Consider the following 23361-nt stretch of genomic DNA (forward strand, 5'->3'; position numbering starts at 1 on the left):
CAAACATAGTCGAACATTTGTCCAGTTAATGCCTTTCTTGACCGGACAAACTTTTGAGAGCGTTTTTATGTGACTAACATTTACAAAGTTTACCGAACTTGGTCAAACTTTTAGATATTTGTTTAGTTAAGAAGACTAAAGAAAACAGAAAATCTTGGTCCACTGATATAATATGGTCGGAAGAGGCGGGCTACTGTTGGCATCTCTGTATGACGTCCAGGTTCATTAGCTTTCAACCATCGCCTTCATCGTCTTTTTATACACCAGGTTATTGTCAGATTCTTCTTCGTCATCAAAATCGTGTGCTGATGAAGATTTAGTGTTGCTGTTGCGGTAATTGCTAAAGTTGTTTTTTAGATGCGTGTCGTGAAATTGTATTCACTTTGTTTTCTTTCGTCTACCCGCAAAAGAAGAATGGAAAGCTCACCTGGTGTTTCATTTGACTCTCTCTCTCTCTGTGTTTGTATGTGAGTGTGGGTGTGTGCATGTCACTGCCTTTCTCAGTTTTCACATTTGTAAAACTGCTCACAGTCTGTGCGTCTGTGATTGTGTACATGTGTTTACGTACATGAACAAAAAGTGTGTGAATGATGTGGAATGTATATTTGGCTACGAGTATAACTAAAACATAGCAAAGAAACACGAAAAAAAGAAAAACAAGCTTCATTTTTAGTGAATGCACGAGGCAGAAAATATTGTGAACTTTTATTTGTAATTTCTAAACACACAAGGAAAAAAACCCCAATAAAATCCTGAAATGGCTTTTTTTTTCTCTTTGCTCGCAGACAATGTCTTACTTCATCTCAATCCTTTCAGCAAAAAATAAAGGAAGCATTTGCTCTCCTGTGTTTAGAACCAAAATTCCCGACGAAACACCCAATAAGGGAAAACCTCACAAACGGATTTTGCAAGAGGCTCTCATGTTTGCATTTCTTCCCTCTGCCGCCTGGTGCTTTAATAGGATGCAAAGTGGAATCATGAGAAGCAATCAGATGAAGCTTATTAAAACTGATGGACAAGTACAAGGGACGGAAAATAATGAGTAAGCTTTCTGTGAACAGAACTGGAATTGGAGTTTTTCATGCAGCAAACTGTTCAGGGATTGTTTCATTCTAACCAAAATCAAGAATAAAAACGAAAATTTATTTTTAAAAGGTTTGTGTTTGAAGCACTTGACTTAATTGTAATGGTTGTCCATAAATCAAAACGTTGATTAACAGTTCATGCCTACCATTTCCACGGATGGTGTGAAAAAACTTTCTTGTTCATATGATCGACATAACTTAAATATGCAAAAATAAAATCTACATATGTTCGGAAAATATTATAAACTAACAATATGTCTATAGAATCTTTTAAATATTATTGTTTTGACGAGTATTCAAGAAACTTTCCTCGTTTGCTGTGATTAAAAAAAAAAATCCCTGACGTTATTCTAAGATAAACAGTTCTTCCTCGAGAGAAAACGGATGTGTTTGTGGCCCAGTCTTCCTCCAAGACCTCCCTCTCTTTCCTACAATTTTGAAGTCATTTCCCGACTTCCGGACGAGAGAGAGCCAGCCCCCATCCCACCAACCCTCCGTCTGTTTACGTGTGTGGCCTCTCAGCGAGCAATAGAAAGGATGTTGCAGCCTGCAGAAGAAATTAATCTGAAGATAGTGGCTGCGTTGTTCTCGCCTGAGTTTGAAGTGAGATGCTCGCAAGGACCACAGACGGAGTTTCCAGGAGCGAATAAAGGGAAAAAAATATGAATGCGGTTTGAAATGAACTTGGGGTTTTGTCATAACAATGTTCTTGCTCTATCTTGTCTTGTTCTGCAAGTGCAGTATGCATTAGGAAAGTCACAACCAGAAATGATTATACAAACACATATACAAACTCTAGTACTTGGATTTTCACTGAATAGTTGTGTACATCTCCATAAATGTTTTTTCCCTCTTTTGGAGGAATTTTCCACACTCTCATTCCTTCCTTGACTTTGCTGGCACACACACACTTGGCGCATACAGACAAAGACACCATATTACTAACATCACATCTCTCTCATGCACAACGCACACACTTCCATATAATCATAAATACAAGCACATTCAAACTTGTCGTATTAACGGACAACCTCACTGACTTGACACACAGGCAAACACACACATATACGCAGTCTAGCGCCAATCTTTGCCATTGGCTACGTGTATCGCAGCAGAACCGTCACAGTTGTGCACACTGTCACCCACAATGCAATGGCTGCCCTGCAGATGTGCAAGCAGACCGAGTCATTGGGCACCTGCAAGTTTTTTGGCCCTTCCTGGGGCGGAGTCAATGTGTCTTCTTCTCCAGCCCCGTCGTCGACAACGTCAGCGATTGTAGAGAGGGCCGCGACCGGAACTTGGCTTTCGCACAGAGCTCCCCGGAAACCTGGAGCGCATGCGCACATCATGTTTCCTTCGTGCGTCCTTCGGCACGTGCCGCCGTGCAGACAAGGCTGGTCTTTGCACACGACACTCGGCGGCGGAATCTGGCACACACTTCCGGTGTATTCGTTGGCGCATGCGCACTGAAATTCGGTGTTGCCGATGCGGAGGCACGTTCCTCCGTGGAGACAGTAGATGCCCACGCAGGGGTCCAGGGGCGACTCGCAGCGTTGTCCCGTGAATTCGGGGCGACACAGACAGCTTGGGGTGAAGCCAATGGCGGTGGAGATGCAGGATCCGTGGTTGAAGCAGCGAAACCCAATGCAGGGGTCGAGGGAGAGTTCGCAGCTTTTTCCGCCGTAGCCTGTCCGACATTCGCAGTGATAGCCATTCACGCGGTCTCTGCATACCCCGCCTGAGGATGAAGCAGGGGAGAGAATAAAAGACTTGAAGGGAAAAAGGAAAAAAGAGCCATCATTAAGGATACACAGCCACCACCAATAGCGCCATCCATCACCACATACAAAAGAGAGAGAGAAGAGACAAGAGAGATAAAAATGATAACATGACAAGTCCCTTTTTTACGAACTTACTTAACAAGACAGATTTTTAGCAAATGGCTCTCTATAACTAGAGGAAGAAAAAGGTCCTAATTTACATAATAACCACACAGAACAGTATTTGGATTACGTAGGAAAGGTTACATAAAATGGAGAGGGGATGGGAGAAAAAAGACAGCTACTGGGGATAGAGAGACTGTGAGAAACCTGACCTGAATTTTTCGTCTTTCCGACGCCATACAGGCAAAACTAAACCCGCCCTACTCTCCAACATATACCTCCCATCAGCAGGCCACAAGGTGATGACAGTGAAAATGCGTTTGTCCTTTGCAAGTGATGTGAATCATACATCCATAAAAACTTAGCATTTCCCCACCGAACACCCCTAAAAGATTTAAGAGACAACTAGTTATGAGCATTCTGGTGCACTGCAGTTTGTCGTTCGAATTCAAGTACAACTAATGTCGGGTGCTAACAGCTTTTATCGAGTAAAAGTAGTGTAAGGGTGGAGGAGAAAGAGCATTCAAAGTTTACAAGAGAGTGTGTCAGACAGATGCTCAGTCTAAGCAATAACCTAGAGTGCATCAAGAAAAAGCTGAGCCACAGTGGGGAACCATTTGGATATTTATATCACCATTCGTGATAATTCGAAAATTCAGAACTATCAACTTCAGAAATAGTTTACTACATTTAGTAAAACAGTAGTTTTGTCACATTTGTCATATGTACACTTCCATTTTGTCTGGCACTGACAGTTACTGCAACACAGACAGACGGACAACGGGCAGCCGACGTGAAGCACACGTATCTGTAACGTCAGGTACACGTATGTGTCCTGTCTATACCGTTCTTTGTTTGTACTTTAAAATTTGCTTTGTTATTATTATTAGTCAGTAAAAAATTACTCTGCTTTGAAAAACATTTCTAGATTTATTTTTTATTTTTTTATTTATTTATTTGTTTTGTTTGTTTTGTAATTTCTAGTCCCATCCTGCGGTTTCCTAGGCTGTGCCAGACCAAATGAGCCGGATGTTCCCTACTTCTGTAAAGGCCTATAGCCAGTGGGAGTGTTGGCAGAATATCTGTCGACAGACGCGAACTCCTTTTTTATATTTTCACTTCTTTCTGTATATTCTGGCTTTTGCAGACGTGTATGTCTGAGGAGGTAGGGGAGAATTCACACCGATGTAGAAACTACATTTTTCTTGAGCTCTACTCAGTTATTAGAAAAAGAAATGCACTCACTAGACCTCAAAATAGATGGAATTTATCGTCTCCATCTTAATGCCAGACATTGCGGAGAAGCCAGAATAGTACAAAAATGGATAAATCTTTGTGGAAGAAAATATTTTAATCAGACGTTAGATGCAGTGAGCACAAACGGAGCCAAGATGTCAGGCTGTTGATCTGTTGGAAACCAGAACTTGATATTAAGGTCACGAATGACGTAGGAGCAAGAAAGTTATTTCTCAGTCCTTGACCTGAATCGTGGTCAATTTATTTTTTAAAAGAAAGCAAATCTGCCTTTAGGAATGATGTAGGCGTTGTCATGGATTCTTAGTCACTCCTTTTCAATGATGTGACCTTTGAAACTTTTGCTGGGGTTAAGATATTCAAAGGATGGTTTTTGTTATTATTATCAAACGTTAACTATTGGCGCTTGACGGCTCCATGGCATTCCTGGTCTACCTTCTGAAGCACTGATGCGATGCACGTAATCACCACCTCCAGTTGCAGAAACCAAACGACCACAACAGTGACAGATTGGACGTCAAGAGGAAAGATGTAGCATTTTCCAGAACTGCACGCTTAATTAACACGGCAAGCGATAATGGTCTTCGTTTGAACGAAAGAAAAAAAGTACAGACATGAAAGCACATGCATAGGAGACAAGGTTTTGCTGGAGTGTGCACTGACATTTAAAAAAACCCCTGGTAAAGGTTGTTTATTTGTTTGTTTGCTTGTTTATAAAAATTAGAAGGGTGTAAGAATATAACACACTCAACAACGTGCCAACTAAGGGGATAGAGGGAGCGCTGCAATGCCTATCTCATCTGCAGTTCATTTTCTCCGACCCTTGTACCTTTCTTTTACTGCGTCAGAGGCAGGCTAGAAGATGTTTTCTGTTATGTAAATGTGGGAGGATGCTGGCAGGGATAAGGGAAGGGGGAAGGGACAGGAGAGAACAAGTTCGACGTAGTGCTCTCAGCTACGTATCGTGCCGGATGTCAAAGGTCAAGCCTAACACCTGCCTCGGGGCAACAACGTGCGTCCTTCTCACGTCATCACTCTGGCGTTTATGCACGGCCTTCAATAATAAAATTTTCTTGTTTACTTCGACTAAGGATAGGCATGAAATATGCCGAATAGGCTCTTCGTGCCTAAATGAAGACCACCATGCGAGACCAAGGTAAGGGTTAGTAGTTGCACCTGCAACGCTAATCACTACTTATTGCAGCAGCGGAGGTGATGATGGATGTCGTAGTGGAAGAAAAGTATAGGGTGGTCGTAGTAGTACAACTGGTCATAATAATAGTCTTGTAGCAGTGGCAGTATTAAGCAACTGAAAAAAAAAAAGCTCACCTCCGGTGTGAGAACGTGTTACAGTAACGACAGTCGTAAAACACAACGTTCGACGGATACACAACTTGTAGATTTACGCAATCTAATCGCGGTCGCATTCTTGCCACAATTAAAACGACACCCCAGCGTGTAGAGTGATGAGTTATCAGATGAACACCAATAAAGATAACGTCCTATCTAAAATGTTAAAATATATATGTATATATTTTTTGCTTGCTAATCGTTGGGCAGAGATAAGGTCAAAAAAAAAAAAAAGAGCTTTACAACTGCAACGGTTCCTTGGTGGTACACACATATTAAATAACTAATGACAATTGGTAAGAAAAAACAAGAGAAGAAACATGAAAAAGATCGGTCTTTAAAACCGACAGAAGAGAGGTAGACAAAAATTAGAAAGAAAGTACAGGGAAAGAAAAGGAGAGACTGAGGAAGGCATTTTTTTTCCATCACTAGAAAAAAATCGCAAATGCGTTAGCATACGTGTCACGACCTGAAACAGCAAAATCATTAGCGAAGAGCTCGGTGCTGTTAATTAAAATGGGAAGGGAAAAAGGAAGAGTGTGGGTGGAGTCATCTATTTCTATCATTCAGCACAGACACAAGGCGCCCAGCCTCATCTCACATCGCCAACAGCAACGTTCATGTTGGCGTCCTCCTGAGACTTGTCATCGCGGACATAAAGGTGTCAGGCAAGGAAACTGTATTCGCAACCAATTACCGGAACTCGTACTCTTGTAAATACAGTTAGCATAAGTTATCCAAGTCTTCGCTGTCCTTATGCCAGATGACCATAACAAACGTGGGTTTGTTTAATATACACAAAAACAAAAGTAAATTAAGGGCGTTTCCTTTTAGTGCTGTGTAAACCTCATGCTTACAGACGGAAGTCTACATGACATGTTCTTTTTAAAACTTTTTAAAGTTTTCGAATACATGAGCATGGCGTTTCACTTCGTCTCTTGTAAGAAGTCGCGCTGACGGAACAAGAAACAGGACTAAGAGGGAGTCGTGACTCTCTTAAGAAGAATCGAACAAACATGTAGATGCCACTTGCCTAAATTATTGTTGAAAATGCTTTGAAAGAGCAAGGGGATACTTGCGAACAGGGCGTGAGAAACCGCCTTCTTAAAAATAAAAAAAAAATACGACACATTCTGTTGCCATAGCTACGGTCTGACAAGTAGTGAATTCGACTTTTTTATTTGTGTTATTAAGGTTAACCAATTTAACAAAAGAGAATATAAAATTTTCTCCAGAGAATACAATCTTTCACGTGTTGTGAAGGCACATGCAACCGATGACTGTTTCATCGGGAAGGTGAAGGGTGAGGGGTTGAGGAGGGGGTACGTACCGTGTTTGCATGGGTTAGACTGACATTCAGCCATTTCCACCTCGCACCAGTCTCCCTTAAAACCAGGACGGCACAAACACCGGATATTGCCTCCATCCCTCCTGCATGTACCATTGTTGCGACAGACTCCATGCCCACACGTCACTTCCGCATTCTGGCAGCGATGCCCATCGAAACCTCGACGACAGCGGCAACTTCGCCTTCCTGCAGACATCTGTTTTCCAAACGAAAAGAATGCAGCAGCAGCCAAAAAAATCTTCTGCTGCTAGGTCTAACAAGCAAAAAAAAAAAAAAAAAAAAAATGCAAATATATAGGCATCAAAATTCGACTGTATTCTTTGGTTGTATCCATTTTTTTCTTTATTTCCGCTTGTCCCTTGTCTTTTTTCTTCCTTCTTCCTTTCACTTAGGGCGGGAGTTACCACAGAGCTGTTTTTTCTATTTACGCTTACCGAAGAAACTGGAAAAGAAACTAAGTGCTCATACAGTAGCAACCGTTATTTAAAGATAAGGATAGATTCATCAGTGAGTAAGAGACAGGTATTTCTTTATCGCCCGACTTCACCTTATTTCTTTTCCTGAAGGTATGGAAAGAGATTTTATCGAAAGAACAGAAACATCAGCAGCGATAAGAAATAATAACAACAATAATGCTTAAATAAATAAAAGATTAAGTTTGTTTCCTCTTAAGACTGTCTTCCCTAAGCCAATCTCCTCGTTCCTCTCAGTACAGAAGGGCGTGTCTCGAGTGAGCTGCAGATTGCGTTGACCTTTGACATACCACAAAATAAATCGTGCAGTAAATGTGAGTGGAAGGCCTGAAGCCAGAGACTGTATCTCAGACAGAAGATTTGTATGATGCACAGATGAAGATCGACGTGGATGCGTTAACCCGTACTTTTTGTGGTCTCTGCACAGACTCATGCGTGCGTGCGTGTGAGTGCTTGTGTGCGTGCGTGTGCATGTGTGTGGGAAGGGGGCATGTGATGAAGAAAGCGTTTATGAAAAAGTGTTATTATTCGTGTATCTCTGTATCGTGCCTCTATCGTATTTCGACAGTAATGTCCCGCCGGCTAATATTTTTCTTCGTTTCCTTTCCTCGAGACAACCTCCGGTTCTTAATCAGGTGACATAAGCCAGGGACGGGTACTATTTTTTTTCACTATAAATTCATTAAAAAGTCCAGTTTGAGAGAAAGTAGTTTTGGTATCAGACAAGATATCAATGCATCTACACTCCAGTTCTGGAAATATTAGACAGGGGTGAGTACTACTCCCTGGCTTTAAATGCAGCAGTATCCATTAAAATTTTGGAGAAAAAGTAGTTAGGTATCGTCACAGACAAGACATTAATGCGGTTCGTGGTTTAGTGGGCAGCCGTGGATGCAAGACGAAAATATAGCTTAGTAGTGGTGTTCTGCTGGTGTACATACCACGCACAGGCCGTTGTTCAGGCAGTAGCCGTCGTAGCACACGGTGTGAGCGCAGTTGACGCCGCCGAACCCCTGGGGACAGGAACACGTGTAGTTGGTGACCTCGTCATAAGCACACGTGCCTCCGTTCTTACACGGGCTGTACCTCTGGCAGTAGTGATTGTCTGGCAAACACAGTACGATTATTATGACTACCTCTGTAAAAGTATGCATATTAACTAACGTTACGATAAAATCACACACACACATTAACGTATTTGTTATGAATTACAATAAAATGTAAGTTAAAAATTAATTTGCTGATATGATTTGAGGAGAGATTCTCTCTTGATGTAGTATGGGTTTGCAGGGCTGAACTATTCGACGGGTCATTAGGGGTCACCAAGAGGAGAATTTATCCCAGGGCTCCATAACTTTTGACCAATCGGACTTAATAATAAATGTGAGTCTTCAAGTCACCAAGACAACCCTTATGATAGGTTGTATAAAGGGGTTTCGAACTTCTCAAAAAATATCTCTTTATTAAAAAACTGAACTCTATTCTCTATTTAATAGTTAGCCTTTCTTGTATTCTTTTAATTGTCATTAACACTTTTGTACATTTGTTTGGATTGGTTCTTTTAAAAATGGGACTCTGTCTGGGGTGATTTCCTCTCTTGGCCCCCCTTCCCATTCTATACAGCAGCAGTAAATAGAAAAAAAACTTCCAACCCTGTAATCTTTGCTTCAGCACACTTAAGATCATAATCACACGAGACAGGGTCACACTAACCTGACCTGACTGGCCTTGGCGCCAGGTAACATTTAAAAACATTTCTCTGGCGTCATGCCACTACCAATCTGAACAACTTTCCCTCCTACCCCACTACTGCCCCAATCAAATTTCTCTCGAAGAAGCACTTTGTTAAAATGTGATGAAGGCGCCATATGGAAGCCACACTTCCTGTTGAGACTTTGCACAAACTGCCTTTTTTTCTCCCTCAGCAGGAATCATTTTCAAAACATTGAAAAAAATTATAGAAGATGAGTGTTTATCTCCTCCCTGCAGGCGATTCCCTGTCTAATTTTCGCCACTAATCAACTGGTAATGGTGGCAGTGTACACGGTGTCCAGGACTCGCCAAGTCAGCGCGTTCCTCGCAGAACACATGTAAGGGGAAAGCTGATAAGGCCAGCTCGTGGTAGCGCTTTCCAGTCATTCCCTCAGATTAGCCTGATTCCCCCCGAAAGTAAGAAACGAAACGTGTAGATATGGTACCACCAGGGGAGAGATGAGTGTGAGTGGTAAAAATCCTCCGAACGAAATATTCTGAAAGTATTATAAGAGCTTGCGCCGAGGGCGAACATGAAATGTGCTTAGATCTTGATAGATAAATAAATAAATTAGGTAACGGCAGCCGTGTGACCGTAAAGTCTTCGGTGAGTGAGATGTTAGAAGCCTCGCTTATCCTTATCTCGGAGGCTTTTTGTAAGGGCGGTGCCCGTCTTCATCCCTTCTTTGCCTTACTTTCCTCAACCCTTGACGAAGTCAGGTACCAGCCCCACAACTGGATCAACAGGGGGAAGTATGCTACATAACGCGGTCATCGAAAATAAGTAAATAAAAATAATAAATAAATAAACATTTTTCTCTGTTGTTGGTTTTTTTTTACATAAATATGCCGGGTTATAAAGATAATACATATAATGTCATGTAATCTTCTGATGAGAAACCGACTCAAATGAAGTGTCTGGGGATGAAGTGTCTGGACACCGACTTACCTATGTTACAATGGGACCCGCTCCAGTCTTGATGACAGATGCACTGCCAGGCGTGGATGCAGTAACCGTGGAGACACCCTGGGTAGGTCTGGCACTGATGACATTCCGTGCCTTTCCACCCGAGGTGACACCGGCACTCGTAGGGCTTGTCGCAGTACCCGCGGCCCTCCTGGCACGCCTCGCTGCACTTGGCTGCAGACGTGAGAAAGAAGCAGATGTGTGAAAGACACCACTCACCATTTGACTAACCCTTTAAAAACAGTCTCTAGCCAACTTTCCCATTCACCCTTTTGAAGCAGATTAAACAAATAATTTCACTTCTTTAATCCTTCTGTGCATATATAAGACAGCATCTGTTTATAATTCATTATACATACGAAATTTGTATAATACGCGACATCCCATCCATAATTTTTATCAATATTGATTGTTGTATTTTAATATACGTCCATAATATCCATATATGAGATTTTATGTATACACACGTAATACAAAAAGAAATACTCTTATTTTATTTTTTGAAATCAGAGCAGAAATATATTTTATTCACCTATCCATTACGAAGTCGTGACCTCTGACCTGTCAATTATTTCTTACAGGGAATCAACATTTTATTTCGCAAACATCTTTATAGTGCCTTTTGTCCTGATCTACAGAATCTTTTTTATGCTGGCAAAAACGCCTTTCACCTGACAGGAATCCACAAGGACCCATCTTTTATCCTGATAGGGACCCATCAATTATCCTGACACGGATCTATCTTCCCGAGGATATACCTTTTCATAACGAAGATCCATCTTTTATCTTGACAAGGATCCTTCTTTCAGCCCACCACATTAATGAACTTAACTGTCGTGCAATCAAAACGCACGCTTTATATATTGTACTGTCTTCAACTTCGACCTCATCTTTACCGTGAACCTGCTGCATGAAGCATCGCCTGTGTGAAGAGCTGCGCCATCATCCCACCAGGAGCTACTTTATAGGCAGCCATCTGGACATCATACCGTGTTATTCTCTTACTGTTTACTTTCTGAGTCTAGACTTTTAAAACGGGTTTTAATCATTCAAAATGGACGTCTAGTGTGAATGCTTTAGCACCTTTCATGTCTGGAGGTCCTGAAGGGAGATCTATAAAAGAACATTTCTTTTCCATACGGCGGCCCCACTCACACAAAGATGAAAAAAAAAAAAAAGAAAGCAAAAATATCTTAGTGAACCTTTATCTCCTCCTCTACACCCGACTCCCATTGTTTCTACTTAGTAAGCACTGAACTCAGCGGCTTCTCATTTTTAATGGTAGCATGGACACGTTTATGTCGATTTTATCTCCTTTTTTCGCTTATACCTATTGTTCTGTTCCTCCTAACCCGCGTCACGTTAACAATTAACGTCACTTCTTTGGACTGCAGAATCAGGTTTTCATGACAACGAGTATCTGTTGGTTTGAAAGACCTTTTGTAATATACAGATTGATAGCTTTTTTTATTACTTTCCACCTAAAATAAGGTGCTAGCAGACAACGGAATATTGCTCATAGGATCCACAAATCACGAAAAACATAAAAAATATACCTGACACTCTCTTACTGATATAAGAGATACTCTCTTGCTCAAACTAAGATTTGCTACCTGTGAGCACTTTGTTATAGCGGATACATAAAGTTATAAAATTGCACCACACCTGCAAAAAAGACCTATATCTTGGTGGTTTTTGAGTTTGTAAGACTATCTCTGATAAAAAAAGAATTTGATAATCTGGGTAGAGCTGTTAAAATATTTTTTCCTGCTCGTTGGAGCGGACTCTGACAATGTTTTATCACCTAAGTTAGATAAATCTCTGCTGCTTGTTTCAGAGAAGAATTATCACCTAATTTAGATAGTACTTTATCGTCTGGTTAAGACTATATTACATCTCTGATTTTTTTAAAAGTAAATAAACAAATAAATAATAAAACGAATTCACGGCACAGATTGTTTTGTTGTGCTCATTTAAAAAACTTTTTGTTTTGAAAACTCACAATCAGTAAGTCTACTCCCGAGGTGGGGAACTGTTTATTTATTTATTTTTTTTTTAACCTTTATTTTCAGAGGTTAGAATTTTCAGCACAGTTTTGCCCTTTATTGTCCCCTGACATTACCTTTACGGCACCACAAGCAAGATTTCGTTTCTCGCGAGATTTCACAAACACGGATAAGACCGGCATCTTGCATTAAAAGCTTCATCTTCATGAAAAGATCTGGCAGATGTCAGCCGACTGCACAAGTCGTTAAACCCGACAGCTGCTCGTTCTCGCCAAGTCGTCCTCTCAAATGGGCTTGGGTTCAAAGGTCATATCGTGGGGAGAGGCCTGAATAATCTAAAAAACGGTAAGATTGTAGTCGAAGACCGCAGATGCGTTCATCGTTACCTTTGTCGCACGACTCTCCCTCCCATCCATCGAGGCACACGCGCGAGCCGTTGTCGTCGCAGGCGTAGTGGCCGATGATGGGGTTGTCGCTTTTTTTGCACAGCACGTCGCACCTCGGTCCGTAGTAGTTGCGGTCGCACACGACCCGGAAGCGGATGCTGAAGTGGGTGCCGCGGAAGGAGCTGCTGACGTTTTGCCAGCGATAAGATGGAAGCAGACGACCAGCGTGCAGGACGCGGGCGATGACGTTGCTCGGGTCTGGGATGACGAGAAGATGATTTTGTTACACTGAGCGAACTCGCACTTTTACGTCAAAGGCCTTTAAGAACTCAGTGAGTTTTTCTTCCTGTTTGCTCACGGCAGCTTTAATGGGCCGCATTAAAATAATCTGTTAGTTTATAATGGACCTTTTATATTTGTCTTTTCTTTAATTTGTAATTATTCTACACTAAGAAAGTAATTACAATTTGCGTGAATACGTATATTAAATACTTTATGTGAAGATGATTGTAATATATACAATATATAAACTTATCTGGTGACAAAGAAATACAAAAAGAAAAACCACCATGCATAGAACTACTCTTACACAAAAGAAATATGAAAAGAGAAAATCGGCTCATCTTACGTTATCTTAATTGTATCAACATGCTATAATCGTAAAGGCTTAACAAACATTTCTAGTGTCATTTAGGAAATCTTACAGTAGATAGACCCCCGAACACACACACAGAATTGGAAGTGTAATGGAGATAAGCGAACATATACAGCTGACCTAATAAACATATGAGCCCCGAGGCGTTGGGTGGTGCTATAAAAGAAAGTTGAAGACGTGACGATCGGTGTATCATAACTACGAGGAGCAACATGTTGTAAAGATAACGCTTCTCCACATGTCTCATGTCCCTCTGGACCTCACGCATTTCCACAGATTAGAGATTACACTGGCGAGGCGTCGGGCAACACAAACACCAGGCAGAATTAATACCTTAAAGGACTAGTGGGGTGCATTTCTTTTACAAATGACTGAGTAAAATTCGGCGCAAGATAGTATTTTTCTTTAATTGAGTCAATACCCCGCCTTACTTCCATCCACGTAATACGTATTCGAGATGCACGTACAGTTAGGTTTAGAAAGAGGTAAAACGTGACGTCATGCTTGTGCTAAGTAGTGGCTAGCTTACCTGACACACTCCTGTTACCGAACTGATCATGCCACGCCTCCACCACGACTGTGTAGAATACCTGCACAAGGACACATTAAATTAATGAGACACACATACATACTTGCATATCACAGCGATAACCAGTTACGGAAATATAAATTGGATTAAAAAATGAATATAAGTACAACCAATCTGTCTTCATAATGATAAAGATGCTATATTTTGCAAGCAGGTAAGTTGCAAGAAATCGAGTTGGTCTTTGTTGGAGCACGATGCCTGGAAAGTTGTACACCTTGCCACATAACTTCACAAACGGGATGTTCTTTAATGTTGTGATCGCATTAATTACATTAATATCGCACGAGCATTGTAACTGCGAGCTCTCGTTATCAGGGAAGTCGCACTACGTCATTTTGTGCACTCAACATAAAATGACGTAGATGGTGACGCAACACTCACGCACTGTGTACAGCCTGTTGTTACTTGATCGGTTTTTCCCCGATTGACAGAATACCCGCCCAAAAATACACACTTCCTGAAATCAAGCTTTGCTGGTGACGTCAGATTAGTGCACTTGCTATCTGTAGTGAGCTGCACAGCGGACAGACATTCTCACCCGCTGCCTCAACGTTTCAAAGCGTGATTCGGTTCTTTACTTTGGAAAAGCCATCTTTAATTTTGTTTCCTTCCTAATTCAAGGAGCAAGGAACAGCTACGTCAGAGCAGTGTCACGATGTTTCGAGGTTATTCGCGGGGTCATGAATATCGTCTTCTATTCCCCTCCCACTCCCTCCAACAACAAAAAAAAAAAAAAAAAAAAAAAAAGAAATAATAACAATCAGCAGCAGGCAGCTGACTTCAGTGAGATAAGAACCTCCTGCCTTCCAGCCCACCATCTGCAGCAGCGTCTTACGCAGCGCCACCTACGCGATCTTTTGTGCGGGTGGCGAGCATCTGAGATGTCTTGTGTCATTATTACGAACGTCTCGCGCATGTCAAAACAAGAGAATGACAATGCCGTTTGATGCAGCTTATCTTATCTCGCACACCTCCAGCCGAGCCTCTCCTCCTGTCGGAAGGACTACAAAGACGACAGCAGATGCTTGAAATAGAAGGCCAGCAGAGCCAGACTTCTGTCTCTATCTCTTGAATTAAAAAAGAAAAAGAGAAAGGGGTAGGGCACCGGCATCATCTTAACGGCCATTTGTAAAGGCGTATATTTTTCAACCGCGTTTTTAAGTTTAACGGAATGATTTAAGATGGCCGTGATCCTGTCATGATAAAGCCGTTACGATCGGTGTATGCTTTGAAATCATTTTCCTTTCTGTATCTCGTAGCGCTATTTGGCTATATCTATTGCAGTATCCATTTCTCCACTGCACAACAGATGCCCCATTGCGTGCACCTGCTCTGTAACCCTTCTCGCCTTCCTACCTTCATCTTCCTCTTTGACTGTCGTTATTTCAACAATAAATATTTTTTAAAAGCTCGAGTAGAAGACTTAATTCCATCTAATGATTATCCAGGGGCTTCTAGACTTAAATTTATCTACCGACGCTGAGAATTACCATGTGCCTTTGTCGGAAGGTGAGTTTTATTTGTAACGACAGCTGATTGAATGAGGCTTAACGAGTGTCTCTTAGATGAATGTAGTAAAAAAAAAGAGAGAGAAGAGAACACATATATGACATCAACATTTCATGGTTTGAGATTTCGTAAATGTGATAAGAAAAATATGGCAAATTAAAACTAGACACTTTCAAACTACGTTTCTGTCGTCTCTTTTACTCTGTGCCAATCTCAGGCACTTCTCTCTTCTATCATTCTCCAAGAACACACCCACAGATTTGCTGTAGGAAAAAAAGTCAGGATCGGCGCCAAGAGAGAACACTCGAGCTAAACTGAGTTGATGCTCTTGAAAGGCGAACATCCAGGGGCACGAGGCACAATATTTTTCAATTTTAAAACACTCTTAATTTTAGAGAAACAGCGCACAGCACAAGTTTACACATTTTTACAACTAAAATTGCTTTAAATACGGTTGAATTGTTTAAGCCAGAGTTTTGCTCCCGTCAGCACATTTGTATATGCGCTTGTGCAGCGAATCTCAGCCGCATAGGAGTAAATTTTGATAAGAAAAAAAGCTTCTAGCTTAACTTCTTTAAAACAGTTTTAAGTTTTAGAAACATATTGTGGAACTAACTGCAGAACAATAAGAGAAAAAAGATTTATCGGACGTTGTCAATAGCCTAAACTAATGTATATTAATGAAATAATTAGTGAAAAATCATTTTGAGAAGATGAAAATTGAAAAATAGAAAGATAAAAATTAAAGATGGAAATTAAAGCAGATAGCTGTCGACTGCAACATTCTTATTTTCATCCGTTCTGTTACATCCTTCCCACCTACTTCTACACTCACGCACACACTTAAATGTCTTCACCACTCACTACCATCAGGTCGACAGTCATCAACCATCAAGGCTAATCAGTCTTCACCGTGGTCCAGAATAAAGAGCCCGGTCTGTACAGTCAGGAAAAGCTGCGGAAGTCACTAAACTCACCGGCCAGGAGAAGGTGAAGTTAACTCGGACGATGGTGGCGATCAACATGATGACCAGCGCCTTCCGTCTCCCCCCACGTGCCGAAGGGGTCAAGGATGTTACCCCCTAGCACCGGCGACACCGCGGTTCCGAACGTGCACAGGATGGGTCCAGTGCTCGGTGGCAGAGGCTGCTGCTGGTGCGACAGGCAAACTCGTAAAAATGTTCGACATTCTTCTTGGCAGTCGTCGTCCTCATCTTCTTCCTCTTCTTTCTTCCTCCTCGCTGACCGCTTCCTCCTTGTGGCTGTCCACGTTACCGTCGAGGTACCACTGCCCAACTCTATCGGCCTGTCCGATCAGGCTGACGTGGTGGCACCGCTGCCGCTGCTGGCTTTGATGTGGTTGTAGTGGCTCGGGGAGCAACAGCGACCGCCGTGAGTGAGACCCAAGCCATTGATCAGGGCCGTCAGCTGCACTTCGAACACTCCAGTACTGTCACTCTGTAATAGAAATAAATAGTAACTTATTTCACTTTTGTTGTCTTGTCTTTCTTTTATCGCCTTTCACAACTCTGTCAACTCTTTATTTTTGTTCAATGCGTGCTTTTCTGATGTGGGTGAGGGGGCGCGAGCTCGTGTGTTTGAGAGGGAGAAAGTTCCTGCACACGTGTGTGTGTGTGTGCTGGAGAGAGATAGAGAGATCTCATATGGGAGAGTGTGTGCTTTATTTTTCTGTGTGAATGTGTACGCTCTTAAACGAGAAAGAAAGAGAGAGAAAGATTTATTTATTAAACATGTCTAGGGTCGAATCAAGGGCAATCCAACCAATACATAGTACAGTATAAAACAATGCAATAGAACATACAGAGAATGAGAGAAGAGCAATAAATAAAGCATGGTAAAGAGACAAGAACAAGAGAGGATTCAGGAATTAACTAAACTGAGGCTTCGCAGACTTTCAGTCCATCATAACCACCCTGTGCACGTGCGCTATACACAGCATGCTTCAGGGCGGACTGAGTACTTGTTCCCCTCCTCGTGAACTGCGGGAGATTATTCCATCGTCATGTTTTCCCGACGTTACCATAAAACATTTCAATTGCCACAAAGTCGCGATCAGGTCTATCTTTAATTGCCTTCTACTTTAACAGTATTCTGTTTAATATTATTTTAAATGGCAGTCAGCACGATTATATAGTGGAGATTTTGATCATTATTTCTCTTTTTTTTAAGTATTGTGAAGAAAGACACATTTTCATGAATAGCAGATAAACACGATCTATTGTTTCTTTTTTTTTTTTGTAGCATTGTATCGCTTAGCTGAGCAGCATTTAAAATCGTAAATATTATTTTCAAAATTGCTCGAGATAGTTGAGATAGTTTTTTTTTCACTCACTGTCTGCCACCTTCTTTAAGCATGCACAGTTTTTGCTCTGCCTTTATACTTTCACATTTATCGTCTTTCTGCTAACCCTAACCACGAACTTGTATTACTGGACTACTGGCAGACGATTTTTTCCATTTAACTACTAAAATGAGGCAGCTTTGTACAAAGATTCCTGTTTATTGACATTTCAGATGAACTACTAAAACGAGGCAGGTTTGTACAAAACTTCCGGTTTAGTTACATTCTTTTTTTCCTTCGGCTCGCCGAGACTAACAGCGGAGAACTTCGCAAGAGGCTAAGCGTTGGTCTTGGCAGACAGACAGCAATCCACATTTACACATCCTTGCCCTAACCACACTGTACAAGGACTCGAGAGTGGTAGCGGGTACATCCAATACGAGCAGCCCCAAATTCAGAGTTGCCGTTCACGATTTTTGATTTTTAACCTCCGCAGGTCAACCGCTACCAGACTACAACGAGCGTTCCGAGATCTTCCATTTCACATGACTCGCCAAGAAAGGATTGTATGAACCACGGCCTTCCAAACCTCCATCCCTGCTTCCCAGCTTCTTCTTTTGCCCTCAGGTTCACGGCCACCGTCCCATGAGATAAACGTCACGACGCACGCAATTACCTGCAGTGCACGTCAGCACGTGCATGTAACAGCGCGCACACAGGGGCCCCGACATCTGCACGCCATTAAACGCCACCGACAGTACGGACATCTCAACACCTGCAAGCACACGACGGAGTCCGGAATTCCCGCTTGTACCACGTAACACTGCGGGGAAAAAACTCATTACCAGCGTGCCAGTAACTCTGACAGTTGAACGTCTGCAGAACCCGAAAACGTTTAGTACCTGCGTTCAACGGAAGCAAAATCAAAGCGAATGATGATGTGTGAGGTGGGTGGTGTACAGAGAGGGATGGAAAGTTCGTAACTTGTGTATAGTACAACGAGCTAAGCTTCTGTTTATATCATGGAAATAATAAAAAAATAATAAAATAATAATCTGCATTGAACATATTTTTTAGTAAGAGGTTACTTTGGGGAAAATAAGAAAAAAAGAAAGAATAGTCTTAATGCATGAGTAAACCTCGAGAACAGTCTTTAAGTTTATGTACATGGAAGTGATAAGAAGAAAATTGAGTGATGGAGGATAAGACTTGTATGTACAAGAGGATGGAGGTAAACATGTGCGCGTACAAAAGGCGACGCCAGATTTGCATGTTCCGGCTAAAAATTGTGGAAGACGGTGGTCCCAAGACGCCAGATACCCTGTCTTCCATACTTGTTTTTTCAAAGGTTACTTGAGGTTACTCGAGGCTGCGGAGAAACAACTTGGGCGGGGACTACATTTATTCTTCAAAACAAATTCTGACAAAAAGAAACGACATCGAGCATTAGCTCTCGGCAATGTTTGAGATAACATCTCGCGGACCTCCTGGGCAGGAAAACCAGCAAAGTATATTTACCCCCCAAAGATGCATTTACGTTTTGTGCCGACAAAAATAAACATACGAAAATGGGAAACAATAGCAATTTTTTTAAAAAAAGATACAAATCAGTATTCGATGTTATAAGGTAGAGAGAGATAGAAAAAGTTCCAAAAAAGTGATTTTAAAAAGAACTATATTTTAGGAGGTAAAAAGTAGACAAAGAAACAAGAAGAGGAAGAGAGAAAGAAAAAAGCGAAAGACGGACCAACAGACACAATGGAATAGATCGCGTATCTGGTTTTGCTTTGTAAACTCTATATCTAACCTCTTGAGACGGAAGGGGAGGGATATGTTTATGCAATACTCTCTCTCTTTCTGTGGAACACGTGTAGCAGACAGCTGCATGCAAATGCCAGTGCCAAGACGCTCTCCACGGTGTCTGGAAACCGGAGGCCGAGCATTCAATGAAAGTGTTCTACAAAACGTAACGAAAGGTTAAGTCACGGTGCGTCTTCACAACACTATCCTGTTTCAAGGTCCCTACCTTTCACCCGCCAGCTCAAACACTTATTGTTTTCTCGTCATGAACACCACCTTAAACGACGTTTCAATGATAATCAGGAATGATCATTTTTTTGCTTCCGAATTCCGGGAACTTAGAGTAAGGTGTTGCACTCGCGATTGAAGCCAGAATGTTTTTCCTTCTTTTCTTTTCTAGTTTGGCTTTTCTGTTGATGATTATTCAGTCATTCATTCCGACATACATTCATTGCCTTCGTTAATTTTCGTATTTATTCATGGGATAGTTCACAGGAGCAGCCTCCGTCACAATATACTCCCCCTCCACCCCAAAAAACGCACCTAATCACCGACGGATACCCAACCAGGCAATTAACTGTAGTTAGGGAGATGGAGGGATAGCATCCCAGTAGCCAAGTAATCACTATCTAAATGACAGGGAAAAAAAAACCTGACTGAAGCTTACTGGCACTGTACATGAAAGACTCAGTGAGCTGTGTACATTAAACCTGTATACCCTGAGGAACTGAACTGAAAACTTGCTGTGCACCAATCAAAGGGCAGAGTACAGTGTGACACGTTAACCGACAAAACAGTTTAAAAAAAGTCTTGTGAATGGCAAATGGCAAGAGGTTTATGTTTCATGCCATAGCTCCCTTGCAGCCATGTCAGGCATGCCGACTTGCAGACACAATGTCTGGGTTGCCTGTCTTTTGCGTCGCACAAGTGGATGGACAGCCTCGCTCCTAGCGGTTCTACGGTCTCAGACCGGAAGTTTGCGAGGCGTCGACGCGGCTGCCATGGAATATAAATCACAAATGCTGCTACGGCCTGGGGCAAGCGTTATATAAAACAACTTTTCCGACTGAGAGAATAAGAATGAGAGAAGACATTTTGACAGACTGTCTTGAAGTCATTTTTCGGGCAACCTGTGACCACTTGTATGAGACAGACAGAATCGTACAGAGCATCGAGTTCTTTAGAAGTTCAACTGTTTGCGGTCGCTGTGTCCTAAGTTTTGCCGTATTCCTAAAAGTGTTTCTTTGCTTCGTATCTATTGCAAGCGGTAGGAGTAACAAATAGAAAAAAAATGACAATTTCTTTCATGATAAAACCAGCTATTAAAGATTGTCAAACTTCAAGCAACCAGATAATGGAAAATGAAAGATGACACAATTAGTCAAGAAGAAAAATGTTACCAGCAGGTAAACTAAGACACCAAAAAGAGTAAGAGATAAAAGTTGTCTGATACTCTCCCTGTCTTAAAACCTGTATCGTCTTATTTACGCCCTTTCGTGGCCAAACGATTCAGACGGGTTCGTCGTTGACTCTACGTCTGGAAAACTTTCGTACCACCGACAAAGCTGCTTTGATGGATTACACAACTCGCCCTAAAACGGTTTCCGTGTGTATTTGCGGTCTCCTGGCACGCCCATTGTTAAGAAACAATTGCAGGGCAGGATGCTCGACGCAGTCTGCTTTGAAACTGGATCTGGTTGGAGTTGCAGCGTCCTTCTGAATGGCTGCAGGGAAAGGCATTTGCCCCGTTCTCTAGACAATGCTATTTTACCCTTCGTTTTTCTCAGGTCAGCAGTTTGCAGAACTGTGGGTCCTGCTAAGATCCCCCACTATAGTCTGAAGGTACTGCAGGCGCGCAGGAGCACAAACAGACATGAGGGATGGAGCTCTAGTTGCTTTTACTTTTGGTCTTGGAACTCTGAGCCAGCTATAAAGAAAATTCTTAGAACCCTTATCAAGTACTAAGAAACAAATGAGGTACATGATGGACAGTATCAATGGCTAAAATGTTTATATGTCAAAAGTATTATTAAATGTCATGTTGATGACTGTGCGAAGCTCTTAACGTACTCCTCTGCCCCTTGCCCCCTTTAACAGAGGGTTTTTGTTAATACAAAGATAAAGAAGTATTTTTTTCTTTCCCAAGATAATAGGATTGTGGAGTGTCGACAGACAAAATGTTAGATGAACACTAAATTGAGAAGGTTGTGATTGACACACAGACACAGAAGCCAACGGCCATGGATGGGTGCAGACAGAAACAGACTTTTATGTTGACGTCGATGGTGATGATAATAGCGAGTATGATCTACTAGTGCCAGTGTGAATACAATATGTACATTAAGATGTTTATATATCAGATAGACATTGTTATATAAAGGGAAAGTGAATATTGTAATAGCAGAACATTGACAGCAGCAAGACAAGAAGATGACACAATAATTACACTAGCATTGCCTTTTTGTCGTAGAGACAAATATTTATACATGTATCGTCAGTAGAACAATTAAAGTACTACATGACACTGATGAGCCTTGCAGCCTTAAAAGTGCAGGAGGATCAGACACTCAGCACATCCTACACTGCTTGGACAGCTGCCATAGAAAATACTTTCCATATATCACCCACATGGCGCACCTTCTGCACCTTCTGCACCACTGTCCTTACACTATCCAAACCCAGAATTCAAAACGATCATCTGTTTAAGTAAACCGGTGCTTTGCCACGTGATCCAGAAAAAAAGGGAAACACAGAAAACAGTTCCTCCTAATCTAGTTCCTGTTTATTTTTTGTGGGAGGATTTTGAGGATTGTTTAAAAGACACGTCCGACAAAGTCATATCTGGTTTGGTTTTGTTAATTTTTCTAACGTCCCATTCATACATCACGTACAAGGTTATCGTCACCTCCGCTGAGCATGCGCAGTCTTTATCATGAGCCAGGACACGACTATCCCAGCCTTGTGCAGGGTCCGTCTGCGCTGTTGAGTTTAAGAAAGAATAAATAATACAGTAAGACAACTCTCCGCCCTTCCCTCATGGGAGGAAGATGGAAAAGGGCTCTTTTGGAGTCTCGTCTAACCAGATAGGCAAATGACCCCACACGCCGGGCCCAAACTCATCGTCATCTTTGTTCGCTTTTCAGCCTCTGCTGCCAGATGATAAGGTCAGCTTCCTTCTTCTCGTTAACAGGGTAAACAACCAGACGATGCTTGTTCTCGATCATCTGTGTGGTTTACTTGAAATCTGAAAAATAATCTAGGAGCGAGAGTCGGAAATGACGTCATGATCGGCATTTTAAAGGGGCACGGTCGGTTTTAGGAGTGGTCTATAGTAGTGAGCAGATTTATCAGATAAACGTGTGAGTGAATGAGTGACTACAAGTTATGAAGACCTTGAAGTGGTCACTGTCGTCCGCCTTTGCAGGAAGACCATCTACAGTCCATGAGCACCGTTGTCTTTGCTGTCAGTAAACGAAATTGTACAAGTAATAAAATAAACCATCTAAAATTATTTATACCAGTAATAAAATGAACGAAAGAAAAAGTCGTACTAGTAATTCAACAAACTGTCTTGAGACCTGAAGTACGGCTTGGGTTATCTATCTACCTGTGGCTTCAGCAGAAGCCTGGACCTTCAGTCTGTGGACCTCAACTTCAAAATTTCAGCAATATAAATATACAACATGCGATGACATCACGTAAGTCCGCGCCAGAGAGTCCAGTCAAAGAGGTTTATCTCCTCCTACTCCTCTATATCATGGATTTTATCAACCATTTTCACTAACAATTCTCAGTGTCATTAACCAGTTTCAGCGACCCCAGTAATGCACTAGGATGGAGGGCTCAGGTAGTTTGAAATATGAGAAAACGCACAAAGCCCCAGATAACTTTTGCTATCGGCTGTAGACTTCGAGCCTATCGCTTAAAACGTTCAAGAAGAGGGTTTGGAATGCTCATGTCTGCAATTAAAACAGGCCTAGGATTCTCTCGATAGCCCAAGGA

At 41.8% G+C, this 23361-nt stretch overlaps 1 protein-coding gene across 1 annotated transcript in view; it reads right to left on the reverse strand.

Annotated features, from left to right (window-relative positions):
- Nucleotides 1-666: 666 nt before the first annotated feature.
- Nucleotides 667-23361, reverse strand: part of LOC112559995 (protein jagged-1-like) — a 45562-nt gene continuing 22867 nt past the window's right edge. Inside the window, exons 2-8 of the mRNA XM_025231532.1 lie at nt 16235-16715; nt 13689-13749; nt 12505-12762; nt 10095-10286; nt 8335-8498; nt 6903-7116; nt 667-2823 (exon numbers count right to left, since the gene is read on the reverse strand). Of these exons, the coding sequence (XP_025087317.1) occupies nt 2183-2823; nt 6903-7116; nt 8335-8498; nt 10095-10286; nt 12505-12762; nt 13689-13749; nt 16235-16282 (1578 nt within the window). The 5' untranslated portion in view covers nt 16283-16715 and the 3' untranslated portion in view covers nt 667-2182. The remainder of the gene's footprint in view (nt 2824-6902; nt 7117-8334; nt 8499-10094; nt 10287-12504; nt 12763-13688; nt 13750-16234; nt 16716-23361) is intronic.

Source organism: Pomacea canaliculata, linkage group LG3, assembly GCF_003073045.1.
Source record: "Pomacea canaliculata isolate SZHN2017 linkage group LG3, ASM307304v1, whole genome shotgun sequence".
Lineage (NCBI taxonomy): Eukaryota > Metazoa > Mollusca > Gastropoda > Architaenioglossa > Ampullariidae > Pomacea > Pomacea canaliculata.